Source organism: Hordeum vulgare, chromosome 2H, assembly GCF_904849725.1.
Source record: "Hordeum vulgare subsp. vulgare chromosome 2H, MorexV3_pseudomolecules_assembly, whole genome shotgun sequence".
Lineage (NCBI taxonomy): Eukaryota > Viridiplantae > Streptophyta > Magnoliopsida > Poales > Poaceae > Hordeum > Hordeum vulgare.
In genome coordinates, this window is record NC_058519.1 from 479,614,651 (window position 1) to 479,637,660 (window position 23,010).

General features: G+C 43.8%; 2 protein-coding genes and 6 non-coding genes across 8 annotated transcripts; all 8 read right to left on the reverse strand.

Moving 5' to 3' along the window:
• Window positions 1–9,390: 9,390 nt before the first annotated feature.
• On the reverse strand, window positions 9,391–12,730 carry LOC123426751 (protein disulfide isomerase-like 5-2). The gene is made up of 5 exons (XM_045110632.1): window positions 12,382–12,730; window positions 11,459–11,562; window positions 10,993–11,363; window positions 10,485–10,792; window positions 9,391–10,015 (listed from the first exon to the last, which is right to left on the reverse strand). The coding sequence occupies exons 1-5, from the start codon at window positions 12,592–12,594 to the stop codon at window positions 9,767–9,769; spliced, it is 1,245 nt and encodes a 414-aa protein (XP_044966567.1). The 5' UTR covers window positions 12,595–12,730; the 3' UTR covers window positions 9,391–9,766.
• Window positions 12,731–13,315: 585 nt separating this feature from the next.
• On the reverse strand, window positions 13,316–16,394 carry LOC123426752. Its single transcript, XM_045110633.1, has 2 exons — window positions 16,181–16,394; window positions 13,316–13,734 (listed from the first exon to the last, which is right to left on the reverse strand). Exons 1-2 carry the CDS (start codon window positions 16,254–16,256, stop codon window positions 13,520–13,522), a joined length of 291 nt encoding a protein of 96 aa, XP_044966568.1. The 5' UTR covers window positions 16,257–16,394; the 3' UTR covers window positions 13,316–13,519.
• On the reverse strand, window positions 14,196–14,300 carry LOC123433824. The gene has a single exon (XR_006625129.1). It is a non-coding gene; the product is annotated as a small nucleolar RNA snoR103 (small nucleolar RNA).
• LOC123433826 lies at window positions 14,372–14,476 on the reverse strand. Its single transcript, XR_006625131.1, has one exon. It is a non-coding gene; the product is annotated as a small nucleolar RNA snoR103 (small nucleolar RNA).
• Window positions 14,548–14,652, reverse strand: LOC123433832. The gene has a single exon (XR_006625137.1). It is a non-coding gene; the product is annotated as a small nucleolar RNA snoR103 (small nucleolar RNA).
• On the reverse strand, window positions 14,688–14,792 carry LOC123433827. The gene has a single exon (XR_006625132.1). It is a non-coding gene; the product is annotated as a small nucleolar RNA snoR103 (small nucleolar RNA).
• LOC123433834 lies at window positions 14,865–14,969 on the reverse strand. Its single transcript, XR_006625139.1, has one exon. It is a non-coding gene; the product is annotated as a small nucleolar RNA snoR103 (small nucleolar RNA).
• LOC123433829 lies at window positions 15,570–15,676 on the reverse strand. The gene has a single exon (XR_006625134.1). It is a non-coding gene; the product is annotated as a small nucleolar RNA snoR103 (small nucleolar RNA).
• Window positions 16,395–23,010: the final 6,616 nt, after the last annotated feature.

Sequence of the window (23,010 nt, forward strand, 5' to 3'; positions counted from 1 at the left end):
CCGAAGCCTCGCGTTCGTCCTCCATGTTCGTCATTGCCGAGGACCAGTGTGAGCAAATCTTTCTCTCTATCTGCAGTGAACTTTCTTCTTCCCTCCTTAATTTCTTTCACTATCCTTTTCCAATTCTCCCTGGGTATCCTAAGATTGTCATTGCAGATGAGGTCCCCTGTTGTTTCGTCGTACGACCCATCATGCGCAAGGAACCAATTTCTTGCTCTCAATTCCCACTCATCACGGAGTGGTTCAGGTACGACGCCTTTATCTATCAGATCTTGCTCTTTCTTATCCCACTTTGGGATGGCAGTCTCATAGCCCCCTGGCCCCAGCTTGTGGTGATATATCTTCTTGTCGGCATTTATCTTGTTCTTTTCTGATAATGCCTGGGCATCTTCTGACTCCTTGTACTCTTGAAATGCCTTCCAGTGATTCGCCTGCTTGGCTAGATACCCCTCGAATACTGGCACTTTCTGTGTCTTCAGATAGTTTTTCCATAGCTTCTTCTTCCAGCTACGGAACAGTTCGGCCATCTTCTTCAGAGTCCACTGCTTGACTTTGGCCCTCAGTTTGTCTGCGGCGTCTTCATTCCCACATTCTGGCAGGTTCAAATGTGACATGATATCATTCCAAAGATTATCTTTGTACCTTTCGGCGACATAGTCACTATCGGCTGCCCCTTTGCGCTTGTTCCACTCCCGAACGCTGATCGGGACGTGATCCCTAACGAGAACTCCGCATTGCTTCTTGAATGTGTCAGCAGCATTCTTAGGAAGCTTGGGTTCGCCCGTAGGAAATATCACCTCAAATGTGTAATGCGTCCGTGCATCCAACTTTCTAGTCGGGCCTCATTTCGTAGTTTTGCTCGATGTGGAGGCCTAAGAGGGAGAAACATTCGTCAAATGAATGTATATGTATACAATATAGAGCTATCTCCAATATTTTTCTCATATTACAAGTGATTGTCGAACTTCATATGTATACCTCACCCGACTTCTCCTCTTCACTGGCTTCTCCATCAGTGGAGCTATCACCTTCTCCGTCATTGGACCTATCTCCTGCCCCATCGGCTTCATCTTCGTGTCGCTCGACCTCCATTCCAACGTCCTGGTTTAGATATAACGACGGAGATTCAGCTGGTTCAACGTCGGGGCCGTCTTTGATTATATCTTCCAGGAGTTCTTCCTCTTCGAGGTTCCTGATATGTGGATCCATAGTTCTGCAAAAAACGGATTCTCTTAACCTTTGTACCAAAAACCAAAGTAGGAGTACTTTTCCAATTTGAGACTCCTAGATTTCTGCATAGTATTCAAAGTAGGAGTACTTTTCCAATTTGAGCATTCAATAAGCAAAACCAAATCGTAAAATAAAGTAGTATTCAAATTTGCATGCATTCAATTATAAGCTAATACACCATCACTTTTGTCCGTACATCGTCGAATATTATCATTAATAGTCCTCGAATACTATCATACATATAGCATCACTAATACATCTAGAACCGTAGCGCCCGACGGGTATCGGCGCGGGCGGTGGACACCCAAAGAGAAGGAACCATCACAGGATCATAGCTCCAGTGAGATCCCCGAAGAACCTGCCAGGTATGCTCGAACCTGCCCTCCAACGCAACCATGTAGCGACGGACGTGCTCATCCTCCTCGCTGACACGGTGACGTACCACCTCTGCGGTGTCCGGAAGCCTCAACACCCTCACTGGCCCACGCGACCGCCAACAAACAAGGATCGGGTCAACGACGGGCTGGCTCCTCACCAACCTACGCCCCCCGGAAGGTAGCACCTCCCAATACCAGCCGGGCAGAGCCCAGTCCCGGACAGGGTCCCTCTGATCAAGCAGGTGTCCTCCGCCGAGTCGACGACGAGGATGCGGGATAGGCATCGTAAAATGAACTAAAAAAATAAACTAGTTCTATTAATTTTCTTGCTAAAAATAAACTATTAACACTTAAGCATATACAATAGCAAAATTAAACTATTAACACTTATTTTCATTTTTCTTCTCCTCCTCTTCTTTTCTTCTCTTCTCCTCCTCTTCTTTTCTTCTTTTCTTATACACTATACACTATATACACTATAGCAAAATTCCTCCTCTTCTTATACACTATACACTATATACACTATACACTTAAGCATATACACTATACAATATACATTTTTTCTTCTTTTCTTCTCCTCCTCTTCTTATTTTCAGTTTTCCTAATCTTATTTTCTTATTTTTGTTCATATTTCTTCTTCTTGTAACCCTAACCTAATTCTAAATATTACTAACCCTAATAATCTAGCACAAACCTAATAACAATAGGAATTAAATGACAAAAAAATCTTTTCTTTTTCTTCTTTTCTTCTCCTTTTTCTTCTTTTGTTCTCCTTTTTCTTCCTTTCTTCTCCTTTTTCTTCTTCTCTTCTCCTTTTTCATATTTTCTTCTATACTGGTCGGAGTGTTGGGGAGGAGGGGGCGGGGGGCTTACTGGCCGGAGTGTTGGCGAGGAGGACGGCGCGGAGGACGGCGCGGCGGCGAGGAGGACGGCGCGGCGGCGAGGAGGACGGCCGACGGCGAGCAGGACGGCGGGCAGCCTGACGGCGTCGGTTACGTTCGTCGTTGTGCCGCGCCGGGCAGGAGAACGAGAGGAAGAAGAAGAGTAATGGACGAATTGGGTTGGAAATTTTCTAACTCCCGCTTATATAGGTGGACCTTTAGTCCCGGTTCGTGGCTCGAACCGGGACTAAAGACACCCTTTAGTCCCGGGTGGAGCCACGACCCGGGACTAAAGGCCTCTTTTCGGGCAGACCAGGAGGCGGGAAGCAGGGGGTCTTTAGTCCCGGCGCGTGGCTCCAGCCGGGACTAAAGGGTGTCTTTAGTCCCGGGGCGTGGCTCCAACCGGGACTAAGGCCCCTCCTCGGCTGTAAGATAAGTTTAGTCCCACCTCGCCCAGCGAGGGGGACTAACACTTGTTTATAAGCCCCGTCGCAGCTTCTCCATCGAGCTCCTCTCTAAAACAGGCTTACGGGCCTAAACTCACTGAAAATTGTAACTATATTTCAAACTATAGGGAAAATTCAATCTAAATTCTCTGAATTTAGATTGAATTTTCTCTATGATTTCGAATATAGTTTCAATTTTTTTTATTTTCATAATTAATAATTTTGACTATCCAAACTATTATCTATTTTGTTATTTTCAATTAAAAACTATGTTTATTAAAAATTCTTTTTGCATATTTGAGAATTTGACAAAACTATGATAATGAAAAGTGTTTGAAATTGAATAAATAATTCAAAACTATTTTTTATTTTCATAATTAATAATTTTGACTATCCAAACTATTATCTATTTTGTTATTTTCAATTAAAAACTATGTTTATTAAAAAAATGCATATTTGAGAATTTGACAAAACTATGATAATGAAAAGTGTTTGAAATTGAATAAATAATTCAAAACTATTTTTTATTTTCATAATTAATAATTTTGACTATCCAAACTATTATCTATTTTGTTATTTTCAATTAAAAACTATGTTTATTAAAAATTCTTTTTGCATACTTTTTGTGTGTTCAAAATGCACCATTCAAAGGCACATCACAAAACTTAAACAATTTCTAACTTCATTTGGTATATTCTTGCATTTACTTTTTTTGAGCTAGTTGACCCTGAAATTGAAAAGCACTACAAATGAACTCTGAAAATGTTGAAAGTTGGCATGCTATCATCATTTCACCCACATAGCATGTGTTAAAAAGTTGAGAGGGCTACGACAAAAACTGGATGCACTTCGTGTACAAAACTGACAATCTCTCTCGAAGTAGCAGGGTTTCGAACGAGAACTCATCTCTTACAAAGGGATTTCATTTTTTTAACTTATTTGAACTCCATACTTTTTGTGTGTTCAAAATGCACCATTCAAAGGCACATCACAAAATTTCAACAATTTCTGACTACATTTGGTATATTTCTTGCATTTACTTTTTTTTGAGCTAGTTGACCCTGAAATTGAAAAGCACTACAAATGAACTCTGAAAATGTTGAAAGTTGGCATGCTATCATCATTTCACCCACATAGCATGTGTTAAAAAGTTGAGAGGGCTACGACAAAAACTGGATGCACTTCGTGTACAAAACTGACAATCTATCTCGAAGTAGCAGGGTTTCGAACGAGAACTCATCTCTTACAAAGGGATTTCATTTTTTTAACTTATTTGAACTCCATACTTTTTGTGTGTTCAAAATGCACCATTCAAAGGCACATCACAAAATTTCAACAATTTCTGACTTCATTTGGTATATTTCTTGCATTTACTTATTTTTTTGAGCTAGTTGACCCTGAAATTGAAAAGCACTACAAATGAACTCTGAAAATGTTGAAAGTTGGCATGCTATCATCATTTCACCCACATAGCATGTGTTAAAAAGTTGAGAGGGCTACGACAAAAACTGGATGCACTTCGTGTACAAAACTGACAATCTATCTCGAAGTAGCAGGGTTTCGAACGAGAACTCATCTCTTACAAAGGGATTTCATTTTTTTTAACTTATTTGAACTCCATACTTTTTGTGTGTTCAAAATGCACCATTCAAAGGCACATCACAAAGGGATTTCTTCTTCTCTCATATATGGTGGACACTGTTGGGGAACGTCGCATGGGAAACAAAAAATTTCCTACGCGCATGAAGACCTATCATGGTGATGTCCATCTACGAGAGGGGATGTCTGATCTACGTACCCTTGTAGACCGTACAGCAGAAGCGTTAGTGAACGCGGTTGATGTAGTGGAACGTCCTCACGTCCCTCGATCCGCCCCGCGATCAGTCCCACGATCTAGTGCCGAACGGACGGCACCTCCGCGTTCAGCACACGTACAGCTCGACGATGATCTCGGCCTTCTTGATCCAGCAAGAGAGATGGAGAGGTAGAAGAGTTCTCCGGCAGCGTGACGGCGCTCCGTAGGTTGGTGATGATCTCGTCTCAGCAGGGCTCCGCCCGAGCTTCGCAGAAACGCGATCTAGAGGTAAAACCGTGGAGATATGTAGTCGGGCTGCCGTGGCAAAGTTATCTCAAATCAGCCCTAAAACCTCAGTATATATAGGAGGGAGGGAGGGGAGGAGGCAGCCTCAAACCCTCAAGGTTTGGCCGAAATTTGAGGTGGAGGAGTCCTACTCCAATCCTACTTGGAATAGGATTCCACCTTCCCACTTGGAAACTCTTTCCACCTTGTGTTTTTCCTTCTCAAACCTTATGGGCCTTAGTGGGAACTTATTCCAGCCCACTAGGGGCTGGTTTATCTCTTCCCATAGCCCATGAGACCCCTTGGGGCGTGACACCCCTCTTGATGGTCCCCGTCACCCCTCCCGGCACTCCCGGTACACTACCGATGAGCCCGAAACTTTTCCGGTAATGCCCAAAAACTTTCCGGTAACCAAATGAGGTCATCCTATATATCAATCTTCGTTTCCGGACCATTCCGGAAACCCTCGTGATGTTCGTGATCTCATCCGGGACTCCGAACAACATTCGGTAACCAACCATATAACTCAAATACGCATAAAACAACGTCGAACCTTAAGTGTGCAGACCCTGCGGGTTCGAGAACTATGCAGACATGACCCGAGTGACTCCTCGGTCAATATCCAATAGCGGGACCTGGATGCCCATATTGGATCCCACATATTCTACGAAGATCTTATCGTTTGAACCTCAGTGCCAAGGATTCATATAATCCCGTATGTCATTCCCTTTGTCCTTCGGTATGCTACTTGCCCGAGATTCGATCGTCAGTATCCGCATACCTATTTCAATCTCGTTTACCGGCAAGTCTCTTTACTCGTTCCGTAATACAAGATCCCGCAACTTACACTAAGTCACTTTGCTTGCAAGGCTTGTGTGTGATGTTGTATTACCGAGTGGGCCCGAGATACCTCTCCGTCACACGGAGTGACAAATCCCAGTCTCGATCCATACTAACTCAACGAACACCTTCGGAGATACCTGTAGAGCATCTTTATAGTCACCCAGTTACGTTGTGACGTTTGATACACACAAAGCATTCCTCCGGTGTCCATGAGTTATATGATCTCATGGTCATAGGAACAAATACTTGACACGCAGAAAACAGTAGCAACAAAATGACACGATCAACATGCTACGTCTATTAGTTTGGGTCTAGTCGATCACATGATTCTCCTAATGATGTGATCCCGTTATCAAGTAACAACACTTGCCTATGGCCAGGAAACCTTGGCCATCTTTGATCAACGAGCTAGTCAACTAGAGGCTTACTAGGGATAGTGTTTTGTCTATGTATCCGCACAAGTATTGTGTTTCCAATCAATACAATTATAGCATGGATAATAAACGATTATCATGAACTAAGAAATATAATAATAACTAATTTATTATTGCCTCTAGGGCATATTTCCAACAGACACTAGCTCACCTGATTTTTCAACCGTCGATGATGGTCGCTACTCCTACTTCCCCTAGTGCATAACCAATATCTAGCACAAGGAGAAGAAGGAGAAGTGATTGTTTTAATAAAAACAGATCTGTTACAAAAGGGATTTCATTTTTTGAACTTATTTGAACTGAAGACTTTTTGTATATATATGTGGTCGAAATGCATGATACCATGAAGTTAGAAAGGGTTAAACCATTCAAAAGTAGCAAATGAAGTTAGAAAGGGCTAAACCATTCAAATTTGGAAACTATAATGGCACAAACAGAAACTAGACATATATAAATTGATCCAAGAAGTACATGATACTAGTCCAAACAGTACATAATAATAGCTACAATAGATATATATACAAGTGTTCGACGTTAAGAACACTACTCGTCTGAATCATCTGAATCAGAATGTCCACCTTCCTCGAGGTGACGCTGGCCATAGTGGACGACTCGAATCTTGCGGTACAACTCGTATGAAACATATGCATCTTTTGCTGCATACTCAATGTTGATATCATCAAGTGGGCCCTTCTCCCAAAGTCTGTGCTGAGACCTTGGGAAACTGGTCTTCATATCAGCATATGAATCGTCGATCAAGGCAACTGCCATACGAGCCATCGAAGTCCTGTCATGTTGAAGCTTGAATATCGTTTGGATATCAACGAGGCAACCAGATGGTATCTCAATACCGAAGTTGTGCCTCATCTTCAGCCTGTCGTTCCTTATGTCAACGGAAGCAAAAGTGACGCCGCTGCGAAGGAACTCCATGAGTCCTGGACAATGCTTGTCACTCCTGCAACAGAAACAAATTAAAATGGACCAAATGTTACATACTGCTGCAATAAGGAAACATGTTTCACTACAACTAAAGAGAAACTTATCTTTAGGATTCATATAGAACATATGCAATGGAACCTAGAGAGATCACTACAACTATTTGAAGCGAACCAACTATGATTCCAATGGAACATATTAAACACTAGTTCATTCTAATACGATTTTTCAGATTATGGAACACTATTCCAATCAGATTGTGTTCCCCTTCAACTAATCAAAATTGTTTCACTATAACTATTTGAAGCGAACCAACTATGATTCCAATGGAACATATTAAACACTAGTTCATTCTAATACGATTTTTCAGATTATGGAAAACTATTCCAATTAGATTGTGCTCCCCTTCAACTAATCAAAATTATTTCACTACAACTATTTAAAGGGAACCAACTATGATAGAAACAAATAAACTTATACGTGGAATTCACTATGATAGATTATGGACATTATGCATAATATGCAAACAAAAGAAAGCTTGTTAACTAGTAAATCCAAACTACAAACTAAGTCTTATCGGATTGACAAAATTCGATCCAATGTAAATTATAAATGAACACAAATAAATCAATTCCTACTAAATATAATATTAAGTATAATCGGACTCTAGCTACACTACTAAATCAACACAAAAGAGTAGCATGTCCTATTCAACACTAAAACATATTGAACACTAAAAAATTGTACACTAACAAATTAATTTCTACTAAATATAATCGGATACTACACTACTAAAACTAACTCCGCACATACTACACTACTAAATCAAATGTACAAATACACAAAATCTACTACGCTACTTAATCAGATACACAAATACACAAAATCCATGTGAACGTGGGAGTAGTGACCCTAGGGGAGGGATTATCTCGGATCAAAGAAAGCCTCAAAACTTACTTCGCCCATTGGAAGATCAAGACATGGCTTGCGAAGCATATTTGGATGACGGCAACACCACGTTGATCGGCCGTGTACTCCAGATCAAGCCCGAAGAACTTCTCATGATCCGGTGCGTGGTTAAACCATCGTTCCTTCAACTGTTGAAGGAAATACGGCACCTCCGTGCTCAGGTTCGTGTACACGACACGGAGTTTCGTCGCGCCATGCGCGACCACCTCACGAAAGATAGTTGGCATGGTGGAAGAAGAGAAGGGAAGAAGAGAGGAGAAGAACAGAGAGGGCGACGCGAGAGAGAAGAAGAACAGAGAGGGCGACGCGAGAGAGAAGAAGAACAGAGAAATGGCGACTGTACGCTTCGGTTCGTGCTTTTCATCGCTCGAAACGACGCGGGATGCAAACCGTTTGGGCCTTTAGTCCCGGGTTGAGCCACCAACCGGGACTAAAGAGGTATACCAAACGGTTGCCACCACTACGGCAGGCCACGTGTTAGGCTTTTAGTCCCGGGTTCAACCACCAACCGGGACTAAAGAGGTATGCCAACGGTTGCCACCACCATGGCAGGCCACGTGTTAGTCCTTTAGTCCCGGGTTGAGCCACCAACCGGGACTAAAGGGAGATACGAACGGTTGCCACCACCACTGCCCGCCGCGTAGCCTTTTAGTCCCGGTTTGTGACACGAACCGGGACTACAGGCTCCTTACGGGCCGGGACTAAAGCCTCGAGGGAGGCATTGAGAATTGGGGCGACGTGGCCGGGCCTTTAGTCCCGGTCCAGAGGCACTCCGGGACTAAATGGTCCAGGCCAAAGGCCCGTTTTCTACTAGTGACATGGGGCTAGAAAGAGTACATGGGAAGTTAGGGCAAAAAATGCACATTCAGGCCTAGTTGCACACCTGAGTTCTTACTACCTCGGGCAAGGAAAGTTATTACTTATTACTACCTCCGATCCAAAATAAGAGTCTTATTTTGGATCGGAGGGAGTATTACTCAGCCAAGGAAAGCCAAGGCAATTGAGCATTCCATTCAACAGAAACTTTAAAACTCATCTCTATTCATTCACTGATCTTGCAATACTACCACTATCCAGGCAGAAACTTAAGTGTTGAACAAAAACTGATGAACAAATTGCGCTCATTTTCGCAGAATTGACAAGACAAACAAACAAACAAGGCCTCATTTCAGTGACAAAACGAAGAAACAGAGCGGATCATAATTCACACATTATTAATACTTGTATCAGTTCAGTTGTACAAAAGTCTGGCAGAGTATGATACACCATATAAACCCTCACAATAAAAACAAAAATAAAACATGTCCATACAAGTGGCAAAATTAGGAAGAGTTTCTAGCTTTACATGGGGGCTAGTTGCTAAGCTCTAACCAACAAACAGAAACTGGGGCAGAGAAAATGCAGGACCTGATCCCGATGATTGCTGACGGAGAAACGACGAATATCACAAGCAACCGCTAAAACCTGACCTCTTCAGGGCTAACAACAGTCCAAAGGCGGCAATGCAGCCTCTGAGCTAGAGCTCCTGGTTGATAATCTTCATGTGTGCAAGAAGCTAACCCGGCTCCCTTCACTCGTCATGAACCCGTCTTGGCTGAGGGGTATCATCTTGGCCAGCAAAGTACATCATGACACCGAGAAGAGCAACAACAAACATGAGAATGTACAAGGAGTTCATGCTCACAAGAGAGTGCATGAAGCCCATGAAGGAAGGGCCACTGACTTTCTTCTTTATTGTTCTCCCTGCTCTATATCCCTCAAGGAATTGGCTTAATTGGGATGCTTGGTCACCATCTTCTAACTTTTCTGAACCCTCCACCTTCGCAAGAAGCATATTTAGTCAATCACATGACATGATGAACTATAAATGGATGCTGACCAGCTAAGCAGAAATAGCAGATTGACAAAACAACGCTTCTGTATTTCTTTTCAATATTGTAACCACACTTCTGTATCTATTTCTCAAACTTCTAAAATACTCCCTCTGTTCCTAAATATAAGTCTTTGTAGAGATTTCACTAGAGACTACATACGGAGTAAAATAAATGAATCCCTACTCTAAAGTATGTCTATATACATCCATATGTAGTTGTAAGTGGAACCTCTAAAAAGACTTATATTTACGAACGGAGGGAGTATCAGATAAATATGAAAGGACTAAACATATCGCTTCTACAATATGACATACCAATATAAGCATGCCGATAAACAGTGATGGACTAAAGGTAGTTTCATTAGGATGCTGGTAGCTGGAACAAGAATAGATTATTGAGGTAAGTGTTACTTACTTGTTCATACTCTTCATTTCTGTCCCACACTAGCAGCTTTGGCAGTTGTGAGCTCTTGGAAACATCAAAGGTCTCCACGAACTCCTCCCATTGTTTGACTCCAACATATCCAAACACCAAGTCACGGTTTGCATGAGCAGCAGACCTCAAAACTTTTACTAGCTGCGTAGAATTTACATCCGAGTCATCCTCCAAAATTGCAAGGACAACTTTTCTGTCATCATCATCCAGCAATTTCAATGTCTCGGTGTTGATGGGGACAGTCAAAGGCAGCAGCGATTGCCTTATAAAATCTTCCAAGAAACGTCCTGTGTACACAGCAAGATCGCTATTTACTAGCCTCATAGACAAGGGAAGATAAGATATTAAAAAGTGTCTACGTGTTTAGTCAACCCAACTTACAAAACACGAGATATAGCACTTCCAATTACTACCCAGATTCAAGAAACTATAAGCTGTTGAATAATACACACAAGGAGGGAACAAAATAATTTTGCCTAACAAGTACCTTCAAATGGGCCATAGAACACACACTGTTCATTATACTTTGGATGAAGTGCAACCAATGCTGGGACCTTATTAAAATCATATGTCGCCATCCAGTCCTCAGAAAAATCTTTTGCGACGGCAAACCATGCTCTTTTCTTGTATTTTCCTCCATATTCAGCAATCAACGACTCATTGACCCCAAAACCAATGAACATCGGAAAGCTTGTGCCAGCATTATCGACAAAGCTCTTGATTGCAGAATCCGACTCGAGAGTGGAAACATCAGGCGCAACAAACTTCTTAAGATTGCGGACAAGCAAGTCAGCTTTCCTTGAACCAGTGTATTCAATAGGGACCCCGTGTATAAAGAGCATTAGAGTAGGGAACCCACTGCATTCAGAAGAAATATGAAGAACATCAAAATGATAGCATTTGCAAATCATTACTGCCAATAAACCCAAACTAGTTATGGGCGGAACACTTACTCCACTCCATATTTCGATCCAAGTTTCCTGTACTTGTCGGCATTTACTTTGGCAACCATGATGGGCTCGCTCAATCCCGCCAAGACCGGTGCAGCTTCATCTAACTGCAACAGTTTATTTTCTCAGTCTTAAGTCCTACAAGACAGATACTCCAAAGTTCCCTGCTTTTATAACAGTTGAAATAAGCAAATGTAAAATTTGCGGATCTAGTTAAGGTCAAGAAAGAAACATCTTTATGCACCTATGGGTCTGGGTCTGTTTGGTTGGTGCCAAAATTTATCCTACCAAAACGTTGGCAGCCTATGTTTCTTTGAATCTTAATTGGTCGGTTGCCAATGGAATCTTGCCAATTCTCCTCACATTCTCTTTACAAATCTCACCAAAATTCTGGCCAACAAAGGGTCAAGGAATCTCTGGCCAACAAAGGGTCAAGGAATCTCTAGCCAATGGTTGGCAACTTTTGGAAGGGCGTGCTATGTCATGAACCAAACATACCCTATACTCTATGGTTAGGCTGAAAAGACCAAGAAGACTTGTGTGCAGCTAGAACAATTTATGTTCTTCCACAGAGTAATCTACCTTAATTGAGGGGGATGGTGCGTGCCATCTCATTGTCCACTTGACATTTAGGTCGCAGCATAAGAATCCTAACATAAAAAATTCATTCCGTACTCTCCCCCTATCCTGGCGCTAACCTGCTAGAGTTCCAAGGGATCCCGGTAATGACTTGCGATCCGAAACTCCCGATTACCCTACTTCCATAAAACTGGAGCAATTTGCGAGATCCACAGTGACACCGTACGGCATCTCAACTCGCGTCGTGGACAGTCGAAACAACTCAATTCGCATCACATCTCTCGGGAGCAGCGGCAAGTAACAGGTCAGCTAGCTGGGTGTGTGAGGCCGAGTAGCGGCAGCGGTACCTCGGGGGCGAGGCGCTTGCAGTGGCCGCACCACGGCGCGTAGAAGTCGACGAAGAGGAAATCGATGGAGCTGAGGGCCGCCTCGAAGTTGGTGTCGTCCAGGTCTATCACCTTCCCGTCGCGCGGAAACTCCTCCGCGGCGGCGGTAGCGGAGAAGGCCGCGAGCAGGAGGAGGAGCAGCAGAGGAAGCGGCGGCGGCGGAGTCTTCGCCATCGCCGTGCGGGTGAGGCCGATTCGATCTCCCGCCGCGTCTGAACGGAAAGGGGTGGCTCTGGTGCCCACGGAACTGTCTGTCCGTCTCCGTCTTGATGGAAGAAGAGGGGTTTATTGGGAAAAAGTTCATTCATGCCCCTCCGTCTGTCTGAATAAGATGGACGCAAATTGGCATTTGATGAGCCATGTCGGCCTAAGTTTTTTTTTATTTCGTATATATAGGCCCCGTACTAAGTTTTTTTTAATTTCGGATAGGCCCCGTATGTGCCAAAGCTCTCATGTTTTACCTCACCAGTTGGATTATAATCCCTCCGTTTCAAAATAAGTGTGCAAATTTAACACTAAATTAGTATAAATTTTGTATTAGACCACCGACACTTAAAATTAAAGTTGATCATCAGTGGGACATACACAAATAAGTACTCTCTCCGATCCATAATAATCAATAATAAGTGTCGCAGTTTTAAACTAGGTTGGGAGTACCAATTTGAATCTGCCTCTTTTGCCATCTTACAAATTTGCACTTTGCAATTTCAACAACAATCCACCACCCATGATCTGAGCAATTTTCGCCAGATAATACCAACTAAACAATCATTATCCAACAGCAAAAACTCTGAACGTATAAAAACAGATGCAAAGCGCAAAAGAGTCGTCAACAGGTGCCAAGAGGAACGCAAACAACAATTGGATCACACTGCAAGGGTTTCTCCACAGCCTGGAAAGTTCAAGCCACTTGTATTATTAACAGAAAGCAGTGCCGTACGACAGCCGCAAAGAAACGAGCTTACAGATTCAGATCATCTGCTAAGAGCAAATGGAGTAACACCAAACAACAAGACTGAAGTGACAGCTTTGGCTTCACAAAATGCTAAGTTCAAAATAAGTCCAATAAGTAGGCCCTGAAAAGGGGCATGTGCGCTCATCATCCCGAGCCGGTCTTCTTTTGCTGGAAGACGACCGCGAAGACCGGGACACCGACACCAATGCTCACGGCTCCCAGCACCGAAGTCCATGCAGTCAGCTTCTGATGCTTCATCCTGTGCAAGTTGTACATGTGCTTGGCATGGAGGTAGTATGGCTCATCATGACCGTGCCCTGACATCCTCTTCACGCCGGTAGCATGGAATCCACGTGAAGCTGATGTACACACAAAGAACAGGTAATCAGCAAGCAGGAGCGAATTTAGAGATATAGAAAAGGGTTCACAGCTCATTCAATCCCCACAACTAAGATCTCCAGTTCTCCGAAACTACGACAGCAAACTTCAGTTCTTTACATTTTCATACTCCATTGAGTGTTTATAATGATCCATGAGGTCCATGGCCTTATGCCAAGAATTCTGCATTAGTACCCTTATTAATATTTTCGAGCATAATCTGCGAGTTCTAGCAAAAGTCTTGTCCAGCATTGTCAGTTAGTACAGAAGGAATACTACCAACAAAAATCCAAAACAAATCAATAATTATTTCCAGAACACACATGAAGGAACAAAAAATAAATACGTTGTGCAAAGCACACAACAATAAATAAAAATCACAGGCACCAAAACCCTGGTGGATCTTGATGATATGCCAGAATCCTACTACTAGCCTCCAAGTGTATGTGTGATGGTTCTTTATGAGCATCTAGGACACATGATGCTCACCTAAAATCCATCAATCTTATTATTTGTCCATATTTACAGCAGAAAGCAACTCACGCAGCCTACCAAGAATTAGGACATGGAGGAAGAAAATGGGTTATACTACCATGTCAAACACTAATAGTCTCAAGTGTATGTGTGATGGTTCTTTATGAGCATCTATGACAGGTAATGCTCACCTAAATTCCATCAATCTTATTATTTGTCCATATTTACAGCAGAAAGCAACTCACGCAGCCTACCAAGAATTAGGACATGGAGGAAGAAAAAGGGTTATACTACCATGTCAAACACTAATAGTCTCAAGTGTATGTGTGATGGTTCTTTATGAGCATCTATGAGAGGTAATGCTCACCTACATTCCATCAATCTTATTATTTGTCCATATTTACAGCAGAGAGCAACTCAAGCAGCCTACCAAGAATTAGGACATTGATGAGTCTCAAGTGTATGTGTGATGGTTCTTTATGAGCATCTATGACAGGTAATGCTCACCTAAATTCCATCAATCTTATTATTTGTCCATATTTACAGCAGAGAGCAACTCAAGCAGCCTACCAAGAATTAGGACATTGATGAGCAAAAAGGGTTAAGTGTACCAGGTCACACTACTAGTCTCCCAAGTGTATGTGTGATGGTCATGTATGAGCATCTGTGACTTGCATGATGAACACCTAATTCCATCAACCTTATTATTTGTCCAGGTTAACAGTAGATGCAAATCAAGCAGCCTACCAAGCAGTATTAGAATACAGATAAGCAAAAAGGGTTAAAGCTAGGTTTTGTTTCGGCGTATAGATGAGCAAACTAGCAGTACAAGGTTTTCAGTAAGCTTCAAAGTGATTTGGTTAAAGCTGGTATTTAAGGAACATTGTTGCACAGTATTCTTTTTAGTCTCCTAGAATGCATGTTTAATGTTCTTTCAGGAGCACCTGCCACTCACATAATTCTCATGTGCATTCCATCAATTTTAGTCGTTGTCCCTATCTACAGCAGGACACAATATATGTGGCTTGCCAAGAATTAAACACTAAAAATTATGATCAGAAGTTCTTAAGACTGCCATAACAAAATTACACATTTTATTATTTAGGAACAAAAGATGATTGCAATTCATGCAGCATACACATAGTGTAATATTTTCCTCACGGGACAAAAAGTATTGAAATAATAGTCTGTTTCCTGTTTTTCATGCATAGAGGTGAACCAACAAACAATACAAAGTTGCCCATTAGAAAGTGATGAGCTGGTAGTTCAGAAAAATATTGAAATAACAGTTTGTTTCCTGCTTTTCATGCATAGAGATGAACCAACAAGCAATACAAAGAACGCATGTATGATGATCCTTTATGAGCAGCTACAACTCACACGATACTCACCTAAATTTCATCAACATCACTCTTTGTCCATATTTACAGCAATACGCAACTCATGCGGCTTGCCAAGAAATAGACATTACAATCAGATGTTTTTACACTGTCATCATAAGAAAAGTAACTTCACCATTTCCATCACAGGAACTGGCAGTCTAGGTTACGGTGTAATACGTCATAAAGTGGTCAACAAATTGTGTTTCAGTCCATCTAGCACTCACCACTCGTATTCATTCATTCCTGACAAGCCTGGTCGCCGGATCCATCCATGAAAGAAGGGCAACGTAAAAACTGGTGATACAATGGCCTGTTCAATCGAAAACCACAGCCATATCCACATCTGAGGGACCGTTTTAGCCTATGACGAACCATTTCCCCAAATTATATTAACGATCCTACAGCGGCCGGGTACTACGGTTACAGATTCCGAATAATTTCCACGGATCAAACAGATCTACCGCTGCGCAGATACACATCAATCGAGATGCGCAAAACTAAATAACCGAAGACGCGAACCGCAACCCCAATCGGATCATAGAGGAGGGAGAGTGGGAGGGGAAGTCCTTGCCTGGCTTGGAGGCCTCGGCGCCGATGGCGAGGAGGCGGATCCCGGATCGGAGGCCGCGGTTGAGAGCAGTCGCCATCGCCTTGGTGCTCGTGTTTTCGTCTGGTCGCCGCCGCCGGAGTTGTGGTGGTGGGTGCGTTTTGGGGGTGATTTAACCGATCTGCTAAGACTCGGCTTTCGAGGGTTGTGCCCTTGCGAGGAGCGTGGGATGGCCAGTGACTCTGGCTGGGCCTTCAGGCTTGCTGTATAAGGTGGATCATGAACCCCTTGGAAATGGTCCTCTCATGCGTGGGCCTAGATGGGCTGAATAGGCAAAAATGATGCACGACCCTCTCTTTTTTTTTAGGATCAGGACCCTCTTTTTCGTTGGTGTAGCAATCTGGTATGACTTTTTTGTTTTTTGATGAATCACAAGAGCACTATTGATCAAATAGCTGGACACTCATTTCTCACACATCCATGAGAAAAAACTAGGATATAATTAAGAGCATCTCTAGGAGATCTCATATACCCGTCCCGCAAAAATCGATTTAAAGGCTACCGCAAAACCTTTTTTCGTGATTTTACGGTATGAATTTTGTTCCGGCACAACAGATCCCGTAAAATATTTCATTGCCCTGGTAAAATTGCACAAACCTCCCTACAAACATTCATTAAGTTACAATTGATCCGTCTCGACCGCTTTCATCGTGAGAATTTCATCAGGGATAGAGGAGGCACCGCCATAGAACAAGACAAGGACCACTGGGACGGGCACGATGAACATGCAGTAGCTAATTCGTGGGCGGCGGCGGGAGACAGCAGTGACATGCGACATCTCGCGTGCGGCGACGATGGCGTGCGGCGGCGGTGAGATTTGGCCAAATCGAGCTCGGGAAGCCATGACGCCGGCTACGAGGAAAGCGATGGGGCTGAAAGTTCCTTCCCGTCAAAGGAAAGGGGGTCCTTCAAACCAGACGAAATCCCATATATAGAGAGGAAATGGGCTCACGGATTCGGGATCCCACAAAAAACAGGGACGGTCGAATTTAGAGGATATGTCTGAGACGGGTTTACGGATACATCCCGCAAACCGGCGGTTGTTATAGCGGATGGTCCGGTTTGCGAGATCTGCTAGAGCTGCTCTAATCTAAAGACAATGTATCCTAGAACTACATTGTCTGGTACAGAGATGCGCTAGTTCATTAGCTTGGCTCATCGTAAAGACAAAGGCGACATTCCTCAAAATTCTTGTAAAGCTCTTGAATTTCCTTCAAGATTGCAGCAATCTCCAAGCAATCGGCACTTGGAGTGTTCCACTAATTTGCTACTAATTGATCATGTGTTTCAATTTACACCTTTTTATATTCCAGACCAGGCACGAGCTCGACATTGTCTTGGACTGCAAACGCCTTCATGGCCATTGCCAAGAACCAATCGTCGTACCAGAGGCCCTATGCACAAATAAGCTTGCCCTAATGATCACGAACTCCTCGGTTCGTGCGTTAATGGTGTGTTTCCTCGTAAAGAGAGGCAACAACATTCATCTTAGGGGGTCCATCACACGGGACCTTTAACAAGTCTAACCAGTGGTTGTTTGTCTGTTTCATCCAGGTCACTCACCACATCTGAAGCCCATTTGATGGGATGTTTGATGGATTGGGAGCTCTCTCCATGTGTTGTTGCATTTCTTTGTGACCAAATTGACGAGGAGCCACATAAAATAGCGCACGTGTCACCTTCTGTCTCCTTGATCCCCTTGACACTGTCCATCAACCAAGTAAGGGTTGGCAGTTTTATAGAAGTAGCGAGTCTTATCTCTTCTATCTCCTTGATCCCCTTGACAGTGTCCATCAACCAAGTTTCAGGGTGTAGGATTGGCGGTTTTATAGAAGTAGCAAGTCTTATCTCCTTACACTAAATGAGAGCAGGTATTGTTTGTTTTGTCTTGTCTGCGAAGCTTCACAGACCTGGTCCGCTCAATATGTCGTTGATGATATGGAAGGGGCAAAACCCTTAATCACACGTCACCAAAAATTCCACAGTTCTAGGGGTATCAAGAGCTACCAAAATTTCTTCCAAAATATCTTATTCGGTCCTCCTAAGTTCGAGGTTGATTTGGTATCTCTTATGAGTTCCAAAATCAATTTGTAAGCTAATCTGGCAAAGAAATTTCCTAGCATGTATGGGTGCCATGCACACTGGCCCTCATATGCTCTCTCTACTGTCTCCAGAATCTTAACAGGCTTCTCCTCATACGTCAAGCCAGTCTCCAACTGAATTGCCTCAGGTGGCACTGTATCTCTCAAAGGAACGACTGCCATCTCTGCATGACACTTCTTCAGCAGGGATACATGGAACACATTATGAACTCCTTACAAAGCTTCTGGCAACTCCAGCTGATAAGCTACCTTTCCTCTACGCTCCAAGATCCTGTAAGGCCCCACAAAGCGTGGTGCTAACTTACCTTTGATTCCAAACCTCTTAATTCCACGAAGTGGCGAAACTCTAAGGTATGCACGGTCTCCTACCTCGTATGTCACCTCGTTACGCTTTGCATCTGCATAACTCTTTTGTCTGGACTGTGCTATCCTTAGCCTGTCACAAACCAACCGGACTTTCTCCTCAGCATCTCTAATCAAGTCTGGTCCAAAGAACTGATGCTCTACAACCTCATCCCACATCAATGGTGTCCTGCACTTCCTACCATACAGAAACTCAAACGGTGCCATCTGGAAACTAGCCTGATAACTGTTATTATATGAGAACTCTGCATATGGTAAATTATCATCCCAACTGGACCCGTAGTCCAAAGCACAAGCTCTCAACATATCCTCCAATATCTCATTCACCCTCTTTGTCTGCCCATATGTTTGTGGATGGAATGTTCTACTGAACTCCAGTCTAGTACCCAACGATTCATGCAACTAACGCCAAAATTTATAAGTGAACTGAGTACCTTTATCAGACACTACCTTCCTTGGAACTCCATGCAGATAAACAATTCTGGACATATAAATCTTTGCTAGCTTAGCACTGGTATAGGTAGTCTTTACCGGGATGAAGTGAGAAACTTTAGTCAAACGATCAACAACTACCCAAATAGAATCATAACCTGATCGAGTCCTGGGTAACCCTTGATGAAATCCATACCAATCTCATCCCACTTCCAATCAGGTATAGGCAAGGGTTGTAACAAACCTGCTGGTTTCTGATGCTCTGCTTTAACTCTCTGGCACACATCACATACTACAATATACTCAGCAATTTCCCTCTTCAGGCTAGGCCACCAAAATCTCTCCCTCAAATCCAAATACATCTTAGTATTACCTGGGTGGATAGAATAGGGTGAATCATGCGCCTCCTGAAGAATCAACTTCCTTATCTCCGCATCCTGAGGTACACAAATACGCTTCTCAAACCATATGGTTCCATGTTCATCCTCATGGAAATCTTTTGTCTTCCCTTTTAGCATATTCTCCTTTATCTCAGCAATATACTTATCATCCTTTTGAGCTTCTCTAATTTTGTCAAGCAAAGTAGGCCTTACCTCAAGTGTAGCCAAATAGCCTCTAGGGACCATCTCCAATCTCAGATTTCTGAACTGCTCACATAACTCCGGTGGCATATCATCAATATTAATTGCATTAGCATCGCTCCTACGACTCAATGCATCAGCAACAACATTAGCCTTACCAGGATGATACTATACATTCAAATCATAATCCTTAATAAGATCCAACCATCTCCTCTGTCTGAGGTTCAACTCCCTTTGAGTAAAAATGTACTTCAAGCTCTTATGATCAGTAAATATATCACAATGATTACCAACGAGATAATGCCTCCAAGTTTTCAATGCATGCACAACTGAGGCTAACTCCAAATCATGTGTAGGATAATTATGCTCATGATTCTTAAGCTGACGTGAAGCATAAGAAACAACTTTACCTTCCTGCATCAAAACACTCCCAAGTCCCTGACGAGAAGCATCACAATATACCTGAAAGTCTTTGTGTATGTCTGGCAGAGTTAAGACTGGTGCTGTGACTAAACGTTGCTTCAACTCCTGAAAGCTAGCTTCCCAATCATCAGTCCAAACAAACTTATTCCCCTTCTTCAACAATTCAGTCATACGCTTTGCAATCTTGGAAATTTTTTTCAATAAACCTTCTCTAATAACCTGCCACGCCCAAAAAGCTGTGAATCTCACTAACTGACGTGTGTGACTCCCACTCTGTAACAACAACAACCTTGGATGGATCAACTGCATCTCCATTACCTGATATAACATGGCCAAGGAATGCTACCTCATCCAACCAAAACTCACATTTACTGAACTTGGCATACAACTAGTACTCCCTCAGTTTCTCCAACACCAAACGCAGATGCACTTCATGCTCTTGCTTATTCTTGGAGAACACCAATATATCATCAATGAAAACAACCACAAATTTATCCAAGAACTCCATAAACACCTTGTTCATCATATTCACGAAGTATGCAGGGGCATTAGTCAATCCAAATGACACAACAGTATACTCATACAGCCCATACCTCGTAGTGAAAGCGGTAGAAAAATATGAGATGCATAATGAATAGAATTTTCACAAAGAACAAATAATGCATAGAAAAATATGAGATGCATATGAATGATCTATTAACATCCTGATTTAAGAAAATTGGGATGTTACAAAGTGCCACATAACACATTTCTCTTCTTTCTTTCTTTTGCAACCCCTCGACCTTTGAGATTATTGTTCGCATCTTCGTCAACCTTGTCGTCCTACTCAATGGATATGCTCAACCTTGATCTCTTTGGAGCGGTCTCCGTGATTATTTGGATCCACTTGTCGTTCCCGCGTAGCTCTTTGTAGCAATGATGCATCGTGAAGGGCTTATGACCGAACCTGGTGTTCCTATGATTGAATAGTTCTTGGATATAGGGGTCATACTTCGCCACTCGCACACTGCTCGGTGGGCATGCTTCACTTAGTTGATGCAATCGAGCCATTAGTTGCATTGGTCATGAGTGGTGCTCCAATGATGCCCAAGACAACCTTGCATAAGATTTGGTCGCACATCCACAGATTGGTTGTAGTGCTTGGTAATTCTCTCCCAAAACATAGTCTTGGTTTGATCTTTCCAATCGTTGCATCCATGGAGATCTTGCACCAAGCATCGCAAAAGAGCAATATCCTCTTTTTGGCTGTAGTTGGTGGTGCGTGACCTTGATGCTCGCGCGCTTTCTCTCGTCACCTCCACAATGTCCTCTTCCTTGCCCACATCCTCATCAGCCACTACTTCCTCGGCCTCGTCCTCTTCCTCAGCCACCTCTTGCTTCACGTCTTAGGCCACCTACAAATGATCCCAAACGAATTCATAGTTGAGACTGACAAGTACAATGGTGTGCGAGGACTCCAAAGTCACGAGGAATTCAACCGTGCTCATCTCCGCTCTAGGAAAATGAAACAAAGAAACTACATCATTGTCAGTTTCAAACAATCACCAATCGGCTGATCGCCATGAATGTTGGCATATTTCTTTATCTTGTTGGCATTTCATTGAACACTTGGTGTCCGCGACCCTTGTTGCCTGCTGCGGCCCCCACCCATATCGGAGCAATGACCGTAGGGGCACCGGAGTGGCTACACGAGGAGTCGATCTTGCCCGAGGCGTCGCTATGGCCTTCTACTTCTTTTTCTTCTCCGTGACCACCTCAGCGAGGGCCGCCGCCGCTGTCGTTGACTTTTGAGCTTGTTTGGCCACGGGAGGAGCGGTGGGAGGGCGGTGATCAATGGCCAGAGAGGTGGTGGCCACCCCGGAGGCCATTGCACCGATTGGTGGAGGATCTTAGACCCGGTGGTTCTTTGTCATCCCCACAGATTTCTTCGGCGCGGGCGTCGATGACAAGCTGACGGGGTGTGGGAAGGTACCGCGACCTATCCTTTTCGGTCGGAGGGAGGGCCATCATTGGCGGCGGCAGGTCATGACGTCTGCGACAGTGGGAGAGAGGATGGGAGGAAGAAATGCGTCGGTTTTACGCGACCACAGCGAGAGTGAGTATATTCTGAAAATTTGAAAAGGACATAAGAAGGCGAAGGAAAATTTACACTCCCTTACTTGTTTTTCGGAATCGACTTTATCCTTCCTTAGAGAATCTACAGCCGGACCCCTCATACCCCTCAAACGCCCGGGCAGGACGCCCTATCACTGTCCGGTCACAAAAAATCAACCCAGCTGGACCCCTCAAACGGGCCTCAAACGCCCGGGCTCACCAACACCCCTCATATCCAACCCAAATATGGGGAGCCCGGGCATGCTGGCCACGTCGGTCTAACGACATGGCCCCACGCGAACTCGCCCGGGAACCTGACGGGTCCGACGGGCGCCTCCATCGTCGGCGCGGTGTGAACGTCGCGTGGTGCCGCTCTCGCTCCCCACACTTATTCACAACCGACTATTTAAGCTGGCCGACGTCCCCTAGTCTTAGCGCATCCTTCTCCTGCCTTCCATCGCCCCCGCCCGAGCTCGTCATCCATGCCCCCACGACGCTGCCACTACACGATCCAACAACGTCTCTGGCTCCTTGAGCAGGTCCGTATCCGGAGGGCCGCGAAGCTACCTCTGGATTTGAAGAAGGATTTCGAGGAGGACGGCGAAGTGGAGGAGGAGCTGGGGATGGAAGAGGACGAGGAGCAGGAGCCGACGGAGGAGGCGTCGTCGCTAGCTGTGGGGGAGGACCAGCACGAGCCAGTGAAGGAGGCGTCGTCGCTGGATGTGGGAGAGGAGGAGGCGCCGACGATGAAGGACGTGGATCTATGGCCGGAGCAGTTGGTCATCCTAAACTCCATCCA